Source organism: Myotis nattereri (genome assembly GCF_964212035.1).
Source record: "Myotis nattereri genome assembly, chromosome: 6".
Lineage (NCBI taxonomy): Eukaryota > Metazoa > Chordata > Mammalia > Chiroptera > Vespertilionidae > Myotis > Myotis nattereri.
Window position 1 is genome coordinate 18,693,213 of NC_138081.1, and position 14,316 is coordinate 18,707,528.

A 14,316-nucleotide genomic window follows, 5' to 3' on the forward strand; every position below is an offset into this window, starting at 1 on the left:
GAAATTCTATGTTCTCTAAAAAGCAAACACCAGGTTAAATGTAGAAACATTTACTCAGGAAAACAACTAGGAAAGAATATGGGGGGCCTTGCCGGTGTGACTCATTGGTTGAACCTTGGCTCATGAACCAGGAGGTCATGGTTGGATTCCCGGTTAGGGTGCATGCCTGGATTGAGGGCCCATTCCCTAGTAGGGGGTGTGTAGGAGGCAGCTGACCAATTATTCTCTCTCATCACTGATGTTTCTATCTCTTTCTCCCTCTCCCTTCCTCTCTCTAAAATCAATAAAAATGTATGTATTCAAGAAAAAGGAATATGGGAGAGACAGCATGAAGACAGAGAGAGCCATTTAACCCTAAGTGGGAAAGAGTGGGAAGGAAGGTTGGATGAAACCATCCTAGACTGTGTATGGGAAGGTTCGGGAAGGCCTTCAAAGAGGTCTGTATCTGGAAGATGTAGACCTTCTGAGCTCATTCATTAGCAGTGAGCAACAAGCACTGTCATGGCCGTCAGAGGCAGCAGCTGGAGCCCTTGGTCAATTACATTCCCTGCAGTTAGAGATCTAGGAGGTACACTCTTAAGGCTACCACACTGCCTCATGCCTCACTTAACATATTGCAGTGCTGGTTGAGCCAATGTGGTTTATGATGATGTTTTTACCAAAGTTCGTTCCTCTGAATACCAACCCTATAGGAAATTCAATTTGACTCAAGTCACATGTACAGGACAGATGCGATATGCAAAGCACTCTGTACCAGGTACCTGCATGGGGGGATCCAGAGTTTAGTATGTAACTCTCTTCCTCAAGCATACATGATTTTGCATGTGGTTGTGTGTATGAGAAGGACTCTCATGCTGTGTAGAACTATTACATGCCAGATAGGTAAATCAGATCTCCAAGAGCTCTACGGCATCAGCACTCTAACATGGCACCCATGGAAAATGATAATATTTGTGTGGCACACCCAGGTCAGCTCCTGGCCTGCTCCTGGCCTGAAGCAGGAGCTCAGCTGCCCAGAGAGTTAGGGAAGTGATTATCTCAGGCTACCGGTAATAATTTGTGCCATACCAGTTGGGATGGTCTATTACAAATAAGTTAATTCAAGTAAAGCATTTAGGTTTAGATAAAGTCATCCAATGTAATGCACTGACAATAGTGTCTGGTACAAAGTTAACACTAAGGGAATAGTCTCTATTTTCACGGGAGTAAATTTAAATCTGGCTTAAGTGTAAATGTCTCTGAACTGTTAGCATAGAGTGATTTGGAACCCTCTCTGCCAGTCTTAGGCTGATCTGCCCAAAAGATGTTAGTAGTTTCATCCATGTGCTGTGTGAAGACAAATAGAAATGTACCATCAAGTGCTTCTAGATCATGCTCTTGGGTCTCTGAATGGGTTTCAGTTAGTTTACCATTATATCACCAAATCGTATCTGAATCAATTCTATCCTGAAAAGAAGTCCCACCTAAAGGTCAAGAGGATGTCCAATCATCCCCTGAACACTGATTTGAGCTCTTCTAAATTCATCATCCCAGAAGTACAGGAGTAATTTTAACATCCACATTCATAAATTCTGACAGATCCAAGCAAACTATCCACAGTCAATGCAATAGATTTAGTGCAGCCCAAAGTTTGTTTGGTTCAGAGGCCGGTGAGGCCAAAACCTACCGCTGTTTCCAAGTCAGTCTTGTAGGACCTATAGAGGGCAGAGGAGGTGTTCCTGAGGTCCTCTTGAAAGCCCACGTTGAGTCTGACTGACATTCTCAGGGTTATGTCTGAAAAAAGGGGGCAATATTTAAAAATCTCATGTTAGCCTTTAAGAACACACAGGACACAGAAACATTTGCTTGATCTGATACCAAATAGCCACTCAGCAAACGAACATTTAATGAGCAGTTACTTACCTCTCTGGAGCTGGCAAAAAGGTCCACTGGGAGGCAGCCCTTTAAGGCAATTGCAACGCCCTGCAGGAGCGTTGTCATGCTCTTGACAAGTGAGATTGTGAAGGCACTGTTCCCGAGGCCACCTGTAGCCTGACTCGCAGGAGCACCAGATTTCATTTCCAGTAGGTCTGCAGACTATTGTCAACCAGAACAGGGAGGAGAGAGAAGATGGTCACCGCTTTTGCATTTATAGACTGCAAGTAGAGACTAATTCCACTCCATATTGCCCTTCTGAGAAGTTCAAGAGTATTGCATGAGATTCCCATGGCTCCTGTATGTATCACCATGCTATTAGGCCTGAGCATCTAAAAGATGACTACTCCAACTAGCCCAAGGCATGCCTACAATGGTGATACGAGAGATTTCTGACATCCAGTAGCCAGCCTCCAAGATGGGCCCTGACTATCCCTGCCTCTGGGTATTCACACTCTCATGTAGTTCCCTCTCATATTGTACTGGGGTTGGTCTGTGTGACCAATAGATTATAGCAGAAGTATTACTTCTGAGATTAGGTTATAAAGACACTCTGGCTTTCACTTTGGTGGCTCTCTCTCATTCTCTCTTGCACCACTTGCTCTGGGGGAAGCCAGCTGTCATCACATGAGACTATGTCATGACATTTCACGAAACCACAGAGTGAGGAACTGAGGTCTCCAGCCAACAGCTAGTGAGGAACTGAGTCTGCTGGGAATCACATGAGAGAGCTTGGAAGCAAATTTTCCACCCCTAGTTGAGCCTTCAGATGACTGCCCCTCTGGCTGACAGCTTGACAACTTCATGAGAGACCCTGAGCCAGAGCCTGCTAAGCTTTTCACAAATTTCTGCCCTTTAGAAACTGTGACATGTTTGTTGTTTGAACGCTAAGTTTTGGGGTAGTTTGTTACACAGCAATAGATAACAAATGAAGAGTACAAGCAAAATTGTGCCTTTTACATTTCATGTCAAATGTGAGCAGCCCAAACAGACTCTGATACTAAGGGGACACTGAAAACAGAGAGCTGATTTTATTCCTAAAACTGGACCAAAGTCAAATCACTGGGAGCTGTTTTTTTTTTTTTTCTGCAGACGGGCACCTGGGCAAAGGCTCAGCAGAGTGACACTCCATGAAAGCCATGAAATACTTGTTCCTGAAGTAGGAGGAACAACTGAGTCCTAGTGAGTCCTTGGATGCTGATGCAGCCCTGTGCTCTGGAAGTCATGGGAGCTGAGCAGAAGCTTAGGGATCAAAGGGTGTCCAGGCTGCTGGTGAGGGTGGGGATCATTGGTAGGGGAATTTGAAGGGAGCCAAAGAGACCCTCTTTGTCAAAATCTCTCTTTTACTGACCTAAAATCCCACTGCGAAAGCATTTTTTGTTTGTTTCTTGAGAGGGATGTGGGGGTAGTATTTGAAGAACTTTTGACGCCCATGTAAAATGCAAACTTGCTTTAAGAGGATGACAAAAGCTATCATCACCAGACCGCCTACCACATTCCAGGTATTGTTTGGTGCTTTACATACAGTCTGGCCCATAGTTTTGTTTGCTATTATTAAAAATGTCTTCCTTGAAAGGATCATAAAGTAAGCTGTTGGAAGGATGGGCAGGGAGAAGCATGGGAAGAGGGGAATGGAGAAAATTTGGGGGTGCTTAGATATTAGTTTCATGTTCAATAAGTCTAATTTTCATTGCCCATCCATCACATCCACTCCTTTCTGAGGTCAAGTCTCTCCAGCTTTCCCCTCTGGTCCTGAGGTCCTTGAGCCACAAGCGCTCTCAGTTAACTATCAGGAAGTTGTCACCCCTTCAACATGTGAATAACCAGTCTTGCTGGCAGGATAAATTAAGCTTTCCCAGGGAATTCGCATCTTAAAAGAGAAACTTGCTAATTTAAATTGTAAATTTGTTAACCCAATTTGTAAACTTGGTTAACAAATTTCTAAAATGGCATAAACAGTGGAGCCCCTGAAATCACACCTCCTCTAACAGAGCCAGACGAACCTAGGAGACTGTCTTAATATGTCTATACTGAGGGTACATAACATTAGCTCACAATGAAAGTTCAAGTGTTAACAATCACAACCTGTTCGACAAAAATGAACAACTTACATTTGATACTTATTGGTACATTTTGTTTACTAGAGTTGCTTTCTAGTACTCAAATAAATACCAAAGGTTTCCATTAAAAGACTATTGGGAAGCAAAACAAAATTGACTAAAAATATATCAAATTATTAATTGTTCCCATAAATAGGGGAGACAATTTTAGATGCAGATCTGTGCTGAGTGGAGACATAGAAAGATGTTTCCTATCTTGCTCCAACATAACTGGTTTTGTGAAATGTTCTACGGAAGAGTCCTTTTCATAAATACATTTGAGGAACACTGTGGGTGACTCACAATGCATTCGATCAGAGAACCTCATGGTAACTCAAGGAAATTAACGCTAATGCAGAATTTGGTGGGGAATGGAATCCAAAGGGAGCTTTAAGGCAGCTCTTTCAGGTTCAAGCAGCATATATTAAGAGCTAAAAATTAATATGCAGACTGACACTGTGATAGACTCTTTAAAATATTAGAATTCAAAAAGATTTTAAAAAATAAGAATTTTATTCTTGTTACTATTTTAGAATAAAAAAGCCCACATCTTAGTGCTTTGCAATTTACAAAGCAGTAACCTTGTATAACATAAAGGGCAATCACATCTCACAGCTGCTATGGCATAGAGGTAATGGTCCCCTGAGACATAGGAGAGCTATCATGACCTTGGAAGGGAGTCAATGACCAGAAAGTCCAATCCCATAGTCTGGGAGGTCCTGCTTAATGCCTTACTGCTGACCTAGGCATGTACCTGGTTCCTATTTCCTGACCTATGATGCCAAAAAAGAAGGGAATTGCTACTTATCAGTCTCCTGAACTCATACTTGCCATATCCACTGGTTGCCCAGGGTAAGAGGATCCAGTAGTTTTCATGGCCATATCTTGGGACCACTTTGTGACAAGCAACAAACAAACCACTAAGTAAACATGCGGTCACCATTTAAAATAAGCAAACTGGCTGCAGAGTTTACCAACAGGGATTTCATCTGGAAGGCAACGAAGTAATAAAATCACAGGTCAAGCCCGTTGGGTCATTGCACTTGCCCACTCAGTATAATTTGCTCTAATGGGAGGAGCTCAGAGAGCCTTTCCTTGATAAGCCTAATCCTCCATTCTGAAGCAATGGGTCTTTTACTTACCTGTTGTCACCTCTATGCTCAAAATGTTGGCAGCGGGGTCAGTGTCATTGCCTTGAATTGGGAAACTGAGGCTGTTCAGGTAAGCTTTGATAGGATCCAGGAAGGAGGCATTTTCAAAACTGATCTCAATATCAACAGTGTACTCTTTCGCTGTAGGATGACTCGTGGCAACTGAAATGAAACATAAGAAGGGCTGTGAGAACTTAACTGTGGGTGGTGGAGGGAGAACACCATAGACATTTTAGCATTTAAAGGTGGTGACAGGAACATGTGGATGCTGGACACATGCACATCTGCCTTTAAGAATTTCTAGAAAAGCCCTGGCTGATTTGGCTCAGTGGATAGAGTGTCGGCCCATGGACTGAAGGGTCCTGGGTTCGATTCCTGTCAAGGGCACAGCATGCAGGAGGTGGCCAATCTTTCTCTTTCTCTTTCTCCTCTTCCTCTGTTTCTCCCTCTCCCTTCCACTCTCTCCAAAAATCAATGGAAAATTATCCTTAGGTAAGGATTAAACAACAACAAGAGAATTTCTAATAAACTTTTTAGAGGAAAAGAAGAATTTGTATACTGACCACCACCAAGTCCCTCTCATGGTGATTTCTCTCTACAACTTTACTATTTAAACCAAGAAGGCAACTGATCTGTCTGGTCTCAGAGCAGTGGTCTCTGGCCATTTAAGAGATTCACAGGCTAAGCTCAGGCCTTGTCCTTCCTCTCTGTTCCCACACCCTTCTTCGTGTCCAAGGCCAAGGACCTCCGTGTGGAGAATGAACTGTGATGGGACAAGAATAGAAGCAGAGAGACCTAGCACGCAGGCTTTGGCAACAGTCTTGACAGTAAATGCCAATACATGTCCTGACTCACCAGGATGACTCAATATGTTTCAAACACCATTGAATTGACATGCATGTATTTTGAGAGCTGGACTACGCAAACTTGAGACCTCTGGGAAAAGTCATCTAGCTAATTCCTTTTGCTCCTAGCCTGGCGTGGCTTTCGGTTTTTACTCTGTGTTTCAGAATGATAGGTGTTCCACAATAGCAAAGTTGGCAAGTTGGAAAGTAAAATGAAAGCGATCTTCATTGTTTTTCCAAATTGTCTTCAGGCTGGCTGACTGGCTATCATTCTAGATGCATCTGGTCCCCAATACATACATGCCCACTGCAGGCAGGGCAGACAGTATATGTGTATCTATATGTCTATGTCTATGTCTATGTCTATGTCTATGTCTATGTCTATGTCTATGTCTATGTCTATATCTATAACTATATCTATATCTATAACTATATCTATATCTAAATCTAAATCTATATCTATATCTATATCTATATCTATATCTATATCTATATCTATATCTATATCTATATCTATATCTATCTGTATTCTTTCATAGTTTCCTATATGACATCATGTCTAGCCCACTAGCTGTAAGCTCCTCAAGGACAGGAACTGTTTCATTTCTCATGGCCTTACTCACTCCATCTGGCCTTGGGTCACCGCATAATAAGTTTAACCTGTGACTCTGAGTTGAGTCACAGATCCACCTCTCTGTCACTGCCAGAATCCTTGGCTCATTCTTGGTTGAAATATATAACTGGTGCAGAAGCCATAGACTAGTTAGAAGCTAATGAACAGCCTTCAAAAATTAAGAAAATTTTTTACAGATACATTGAGAAGGCAAGTTGTGTTCTATTTTATTTTGTCAGTCAAGTAAGAAAAAGGTAGGTAAATACTTACAAAGCGATTACCTTAAAATTTAAGTTAAATCTGGACCTATGATGCATATTTTACCATACAATGAAAAATTCTACGTCTATTTTCTAAGAGGGCAAAGAATGTCTCCCATAAAATTGCAAGATTTGCTTTCAGTGTTTCCAAGGATTATTTATGTGAAACACTAAAGTAGAGTAAGTTTACTATGGGAAATTCCAGTTGAGAAATGTTTATGGTAGAAAATCATAATGTTTGTTCACTTACAGTTGCAAACTATGTTTGTCTTAGCATGTTGGTTTAAGTCACCAACCTTGTTGAGAATTATTTCATTTTTGGCATCATTCAACTTAATATAATTAACACAAACTGTAAAAATGCAGATTTTCTTAAAATTAAGAATGCACTTTGCCCTGGCTGGTGCAGCTCAGTGGTTAGAGCATTGGCCCACATAACGAAGGGTCTTGGGTTGGATTCTCATCCAAGGACACATACCTGGGTTGTGGGTTCACTCCTCACCACTCCCAAGTTGGGGTGTGTGCTGGAGGCAACCAGTCAATGTGTCTATCTCACATGGATGTTTCTCTCTCCTCCTCCCTCCTTCCCTTCCACTCACTCTCTCTGAAAAGCAATGGAATACATATCCTCGGGTGAAGATTAAAACAACAAAAAAGAATGCACTTTAAGGTGTATTTTCTCCTTATAAAAATATATTTCCTGCAGAACAGGTGACTTTTAAAACCCAATCTCAGTCTGTCATGATACTATGCTGTTGCTTCAAATTTCCTGGTTTTCTCTTTTTCTGATTCTCAAATGGTTTTGCAATGAAAACAAGCTTCAGGGTGGTGGTCTGGGGGACTGCTTATCTTAATTTATGTGATCTGAACTCTAGACACAGTATGTTGCCCCTGGGGACATTTGCAAGGAGGGCAGGTCTTCCTTAGAGCACATTCTTTTTCCTGAAAAGTAATGCAGCAATATTTATACCCTCCAGAGGATTCCTAGCTCCAGGATCCTCTTTGCTGTGGTCAGTCGAATCTCCTCCCATGAATGTAAACAGGATTTCCTGGACGGGAGCTGCTTTTGAGAAGAATGAGGTCTTTAACAATCCCATATCCCCCACTTCATCCGCATTATTGCATCCCAGGGTCTGATCACAGCATAATGTTAATGTCTGTCTGAGGGCCCTGTCTACCTCCCACCCATGAGCCCACCACCCTGTGCTCTTTGCAGACTTAATTGCAGAACAAGCATGGGCCTGGAAAGCACGTGGTGATTCATGGATGTCATCACTCCCCACTGAAACCAAGGCAGTGAGTTCTTCCGCTGAGATCTTCCAGGGAGCTGAGCCAAAAACTTAAAATGCTAAGAGGAAAGTTCCTGTGCCTCTAGCGAGTCCCAGTGTATGGGATCTGTGCAACTACTAATAAGAGCACCAGTCTCTAAGGCCCTCTGTCCCTTATCCACCTTTTATGTTCACTAACTTCTAAAGGAGTTTCAGAGTAGCCCTTGGCCCGAGCATCACTTCTCCCTGATCAAAGACTGGTAAGTAAGAGAATCTCTAATAGAAAAGGAAACATCTTCTCCTTCAAAATGGCCAGTTCTTCCAAACAGGCTGAAAAAATAAATAAATAAATAAATACCCTAGTAACTCAGAAGGCTTCGGGCTTGCCATTGGGAATCCCCTATTCCAGTGTCGCCCACACTTGACTGATGATTACACCCACCTAGGGAATTCTACACACACAGATATGTTGGAGCTTCAGCCTACGTGAGCCAAAGTAGAGTCTTGATGGGGGAGGCCCAGAAATGTGAATTTTTCCCAATTCCCACAGGTGCTTCTGGTGATCAAGCAGGTTTGGGATCTAACATTTGAATCCAAATGAAGAAACTGAGAAGGTGATCTTGGAGAACCAATATGAACCCATAAGTTTGTTCTTGGCTTTAGCGTGGCTTTTTGTTTTCAACACCATCTGCTGGTGCTCCTGTGGGGGAACAATCGTGCAGTCTCCAAGCATATCTGCTTACTCTTATTTTTCCTCTTTTGCTTTGAGAGAACTGACACTTGCTCACCTCTTTCCTCAGGGATACCGAATAGATCCCAGGTGGTCATAATGATAGTAACACTAATAACAGCAGCATTTATCCATTACCTGCTGGGTTCGAGGGCCATGAGAACAGTACGCAAACCCCCATTTTGCAGATGACAAAACTGAAACCATATGGACAGCAAATTTTAGAACTGGGATTTGAAGCTATATTTTTCTGACTCCGAAGTTCATTTTATTTTGACTATATCCTGCCATGACTCAAACAGGAGATGATAATAAAAGTGCCCACTTTGTAAATCTTAAAGGACCATAAAAATATGAGGTATTATTGTTAAATGTGTCTTTGGGAAATGTGCAATTCCCAAAGTGTGTTTTGAAATAATATTAAACTCAAAGGCAAAATTATTAATGATAAATGGAAGAATTAGCTAAAACTTTGCTCCATTTGAGTCAGCATAATAAATGTCTTAGAAATCCATGGTGAGGAAAGACACAATGACCCACCACCATTGACATTTGTGGATTTTTTTAAAAAAATATATTTTATTGATTTTTTACAGAGAGGAAGGGAGAGAGATAGAGAGTTAGAAACATCGATGAGAGAGAAACATTGATCAGCTGCCTCCTGCACATCTCCCACTGGGGATGTGCCCGCAACCCAGGTACATGCCCTTGACTGGAATCGAACCTGGGACCTTTCAGTCCACAGACTGACGCTCTATCAAACCGGTTTCGGCGACATTTGTGGATTTTGACACTGACCCTTGCTCAGTTGGTTTGTTCCTTGGTTTATCTATATATATAAAAGCCTAATGTGCTAAGTGTCTGACTATTCGACCAGTCGATATGATGTGCACTGACCACCAGGGGGCAAATGCTCCTACTGGTAGGTTAGCTTGCTGCTGGGGTCCGCCCGATCAGGACTGGGCAAGACAGTCGGGCACACCCTGGAGCCAACCTCCCGCGGTCCCTCCCTAGCCTCTAAAATATTTCTTCTAATTAATTTATTTTCAATGTGCACGAATCCATGCACCGGGCCTCTAGTTGATTTATAAGTAACCTTACTATATATTGAGTGGCTATTTCCAGGCACTGTGCTTGGTGCTGAGGACACAGGGCATATTCTGCTCACAGCCTCAGGGAGGCCTACAGTTTGAATAGAAATGCCAATCTCTGCCTCTCCCCTGTCCCAAACCTGAGGACTTGCAGGAAAGTGATTCTTCTGTCCTGCCTCAGCTACAAGGAACAAGGGGGAATGCAAGGCTGTTCCCCCACCCCTCTGTGGGTGTGTTAAGAGGCTTCCATACTCGTCTGCTGCCCCTGGGCCACCTGATTCCAGACAGTTTAATGTGTTTTCTTTTTCTTGGCTCCTGTGCCCTGGTGTTGTTTGTCTGAATTTTTCTGACTCACCAATGCCCCAGTGGAAGGTGCACATTCCAGGTGTCACCCGTGTCACAAATGGAGGCCTATCTGCAGGCCCAGAAGGCACAAACCAGCCAGGATTTCCCCTCTCCTTCCCCATAAATCACTGCCCACCACACAGCACTTATCTTAAAGAGACCTTTCTGGAAAGTTGGCCACAAACTGAGACAAGCAGTTCTGTCTTAGTCACAGCTGTTAAAGCAAACAATACTACTTTTGCCCGGCAACTCTAATAGGAATTATGGCTTCTCAAAAGTCAGAGCCAAATTAGATCCATAAATTAATCTCCCACCTGCAAAAGAATGAAGGCTGCTAACTTCACCCAGAAGACATGAGCTTGGGTGTGGCTTTCTCTTGAGCAAAGAGGACAGTGCATCTTTATCACTGGGTTTGGCTCTCTTGTTTCTCCCCCATAGTTAAGTGATGGCTGTTTTTCTGTTTTCTTGGCATGTTCTAGTAGGTAGCAATCTGGCAGCATCATAGTCAAAGTTCTCCCTTTAGATTTTAGAAAGGTTTGTTCTCATAGGGCTCAACCACCAGAACCCCTGACTCTGGCTTACCTGGCAGGTGTGGATGGAGGAGAGGGGGAAGCACTGTGTCGTAAAACACTGGGTTGTGCACTCTGGGGGAAAGAATCCATTCTACTGACTAATCATCTTCAAAGGATGAAACAGATCTGCTGTAGACTTTTTTTTTAAGGGGTGGGGAAGAAATGCATTGTTCATTCCTCTAATCTATGAAAATCATTGGTGCTTTGCTTGAGCCCAGATCAAAATGTTTGGAGAAAGAAACTTTATTTTTGCAACTTAAGTGTGGTTTTTATGCTTGAGACATTTCCACATGTCATGTATATTGTAACTCCTGCAGCTCCATGCCTCCTGCTTGTGTAGCAGTGTATGGTGAACACTTGAAAGAGAATGTGTGTATGTGTCTGTCTTTTTAAATATGTATAAAGCTGTTGTTTTCACTCCATGTCACTATGTGATATTTCATATGTATGGTTATACTGATAATAACGGGTTTTGTAAGTCTTTTGACCATGCATGAATAATAATAAATGTGTACGGCTGGCATGGGTAAAAAAAAAAAAAAGTCAGCCCCATATAAAGTTCTTTTCTGAGTGCAGGGAAGACAGTGGTCCCACTGCTCCTTGCTCTACAAAGGGGCACCAAGAATCATGGGATGGAATCTTACAGGCCAGAAACATAGGTTGAGAACTACGACTCTTAACTCTGAGCATGGACTTTGAGCCAGAGAGAGCTGTGTGGAATGCCTTCTTACCTGGGCAGGCATTAACCTCTGTGAGCCACATTTTGATCATTTGCAAAGTAGGAGTAATATTATCTCTGCAGAGTTGTTGTTAAGGAGTTGGATACTGAATGCAGATCCCTAGCAAATTGTTTGGCATATTGTAACCATTCTGAAACAGCAGATAGAAACAATAATACTGATTTTTAAAAATGTAATGAGCCCTGGTGGTGTGGCTCGGTTGGTTGGAGTGTCATCCCATGTACTGAAAGGTTGCTGGTTCAATTCCCAGTCAGGGCACATATCTAGGTTTTGGTTTTGATACCCAGGCGGAGTGCATACGGGAGGCAACTGACCAATGTATCTCTTTCACATCGATGTTTCTCTCTTTCTCTCTCTCTCTCTTTCCCTCTCTCTAAAATCAGTAAAACATCCTTGAGTAAGAATTAAAAAAAATTAATGATTCTATTCTTTGCCAGTGTCTGCTGGTAGTTTAAGCAAAAGTTGCTATTTCCATTAGGTCTCAGCTTGGTGAGTGTTAAACAAACAAACAAACAAACAAACAAACAAACAACACTAATCAGAGATTGAAAGAAAAAGCACTCCAGGTATTAAAGGTCAACTCTGAAACCAAACTCAAACACCAGGCTGAGAGCATCCGGCCTTTCATCTTGCTCTGCCACCACCGGGGCCTGCTCGGAGCACTGCCTGTCACCTATTATCACAGGAAAGATTAAAGCCATGAAAACCCTCAAATCTGTTTCTCAACCTGGAAAATGTATAGCATTTCCTGGACCCAGATCAAAAGGACCCGCACACCCGGGCTGCCAGGGCTGCTGAGAAGCACAGGCGGCCAGCATCCCAGGGAGGTAGGAGCCTCGCTCCCACTGAATAGGTGTAAAGGTAAGCTCCCGCACAGGGTTAGGACATTCTGGATCTCTTTTTTTTGAAATGTTGTCTCCTACCGGTCTTTCCTTTTGAAGCTGAATTAAAACCAATGAGGACTCTTCAGTCCAGGGCTGAAGGTACATTCCCAGTCACATTTGGAAGAAACCTGGTGTGGACAATTTCCTAAATCGACATAGGGGACATATTTGTGTGACTTCTTACCAGTAGCTTCGACTTTCAGTCCCCTATGAAGATTACCCTTAAGACTAAATTTCAGGTTTGTTGACAAACCTCCAAAATAAGATGTTCGTTCCCACTCCCGTTTCTACCTGTGGCCTCCACATCCCCCAGGCACCCAGGTTTGTGCTCCTGGGAGTTCACCTGGACCATCCCTCCCCTTCACCCCCACATCGGATCTGGCTCCAGGTCCCTTTCGTCCACTCCTCAAAATGCCATTCACCAGGGCTCCCTTTCTCCTTTCCTGTCTCACCCCAGGGGCTGGAGCCAATGACGGTCCGCACTGCTGAGCCTCCTCGCTGGTCTCCCGGGCAACCTCCTCATCCAGTTCACGTAGCCAAACCCTCTGGCTGGCTCTCCCTTCAGATGGCTTCCATCAGTCCCTCCTCTCTGCCGGCCTCTCAGTCTAGATAGAATCTACTTCCTGGTGTCGTCAGGACATAGTTCTTCGACCCCTTCTTATTTCCCTCTGCTTTACAGGCAGGTGTGCACTCATTCCTGCTCAGGCCTCTGGGGCTTCTGTGCAGGCTTCTCTTCCCAGCAGAGTCTTACAACGGTTTTCCTAAAACGCTGACTCCTGTGTGATGGCATTCTTCCTGACTCTAGTGGTTACATGGGAACTTCTCTGAACCAGGGCTATTTCAGGCTCTTTCTAATACAGTATTGTTTTTTTTTTAAATATATTTTATTGATTTTTTACAGAGAGGAAGGGAGTGAGATAGAGAGTTAGAAACATCGATGAGAGAGAAACATCAATCAGCCGCCTCCTGCACATCTCCCTACTGGGGATGCGCCCGCAACCCAGGTACATGCCCTTGACCAGAATCGAACCTGGGACCTTTCAGTCCGCAGGCCGACACTCTATCCACTGAGCCAAACCGGTTTCGGCCAGTATTGTTTTTATGAGTAAATTAGTTGACTTTGTTTTTAGCACATAAAGTATTAAAACTAAAACAAATAAACCCCCAGATAACCCAATTAACATTTTTAAAAATAATATGTACACAATATTGTTTATTCCCCTCCACAATGCTATAATATAATAGAGGCCCAGTGCATGAATTCTTGCACATTGAAAGGAAATTAATTAGAAGAAATATTTTAGAGGCCAGGGAAGGACCACAGGAGGTCGGCTCCAGGGTGTGTCTGGCCCATCTCCCACAGTCCCAATCAGCCGACCCCAGCAGCAAGCTAACTTATTGGTCAGAGAGTCTGTCCCCTGGTGGTCAGTGCACATCATAGCAACTGGTTGAATGGTCAAACGGTTGGACACTTAGCATATTAGGCATATATATATATATATATATATATATATATATATGACGTGTGTGTGATAAATGTGATACATATAGTACTATATATGTAATACATTATTTGGTATACGTATCTATTTCTATGTATATATGTGGTTTTGTGTGATAGATGTGACATATATGTGTGTGTGATATGAATATATATCAAGGGCTCAAGAAGTTATATAACTGAGCAAAATGAGTTAGGAAAAAGTCCACAGTGTTCTCAGAATAAATATGAGTATTGATCCAGTCTTTAAAGACAATTCTATCCCAAGCTCTGAAGACTTGGTACAGTGTCTCAAAAGAAAAT

General features: G+C 42.8%; 1 protein-coding gene across 1 annotated transcript in view; it reads right to left on the minus strand.

Moving 5' to 3' along the window:
* The window catches only part of ADGRF5 (adhesion G protein-coupled receptor F5), a 73,520-nt gene that overhangs the window by 32,877 nt on the left and 26,327 nt on the right, over positions 1 to 14,316 (minus strand). Inside the window, exons 4-6 of the mRNA XM_081094709.1 lie at positions 5,156 to 5,326; positions 1,903 to 2,076; positions 1,667 to 1,773 (exon numbers count right to left, since the gene is read on the minus strand). Coding sequence (XP_080950835.1) covers positions 1,667 to 1,773; positions 1,903 to 2,076; positions 5,156 to 5,326 — 452 coding nt within the window. The remainder of the gene's footprint in view (positions 1 to 1,666; positions 1,774 to 1,902; positions 2,077 to 5,155; positions 5,327 to 14,316) is intronic.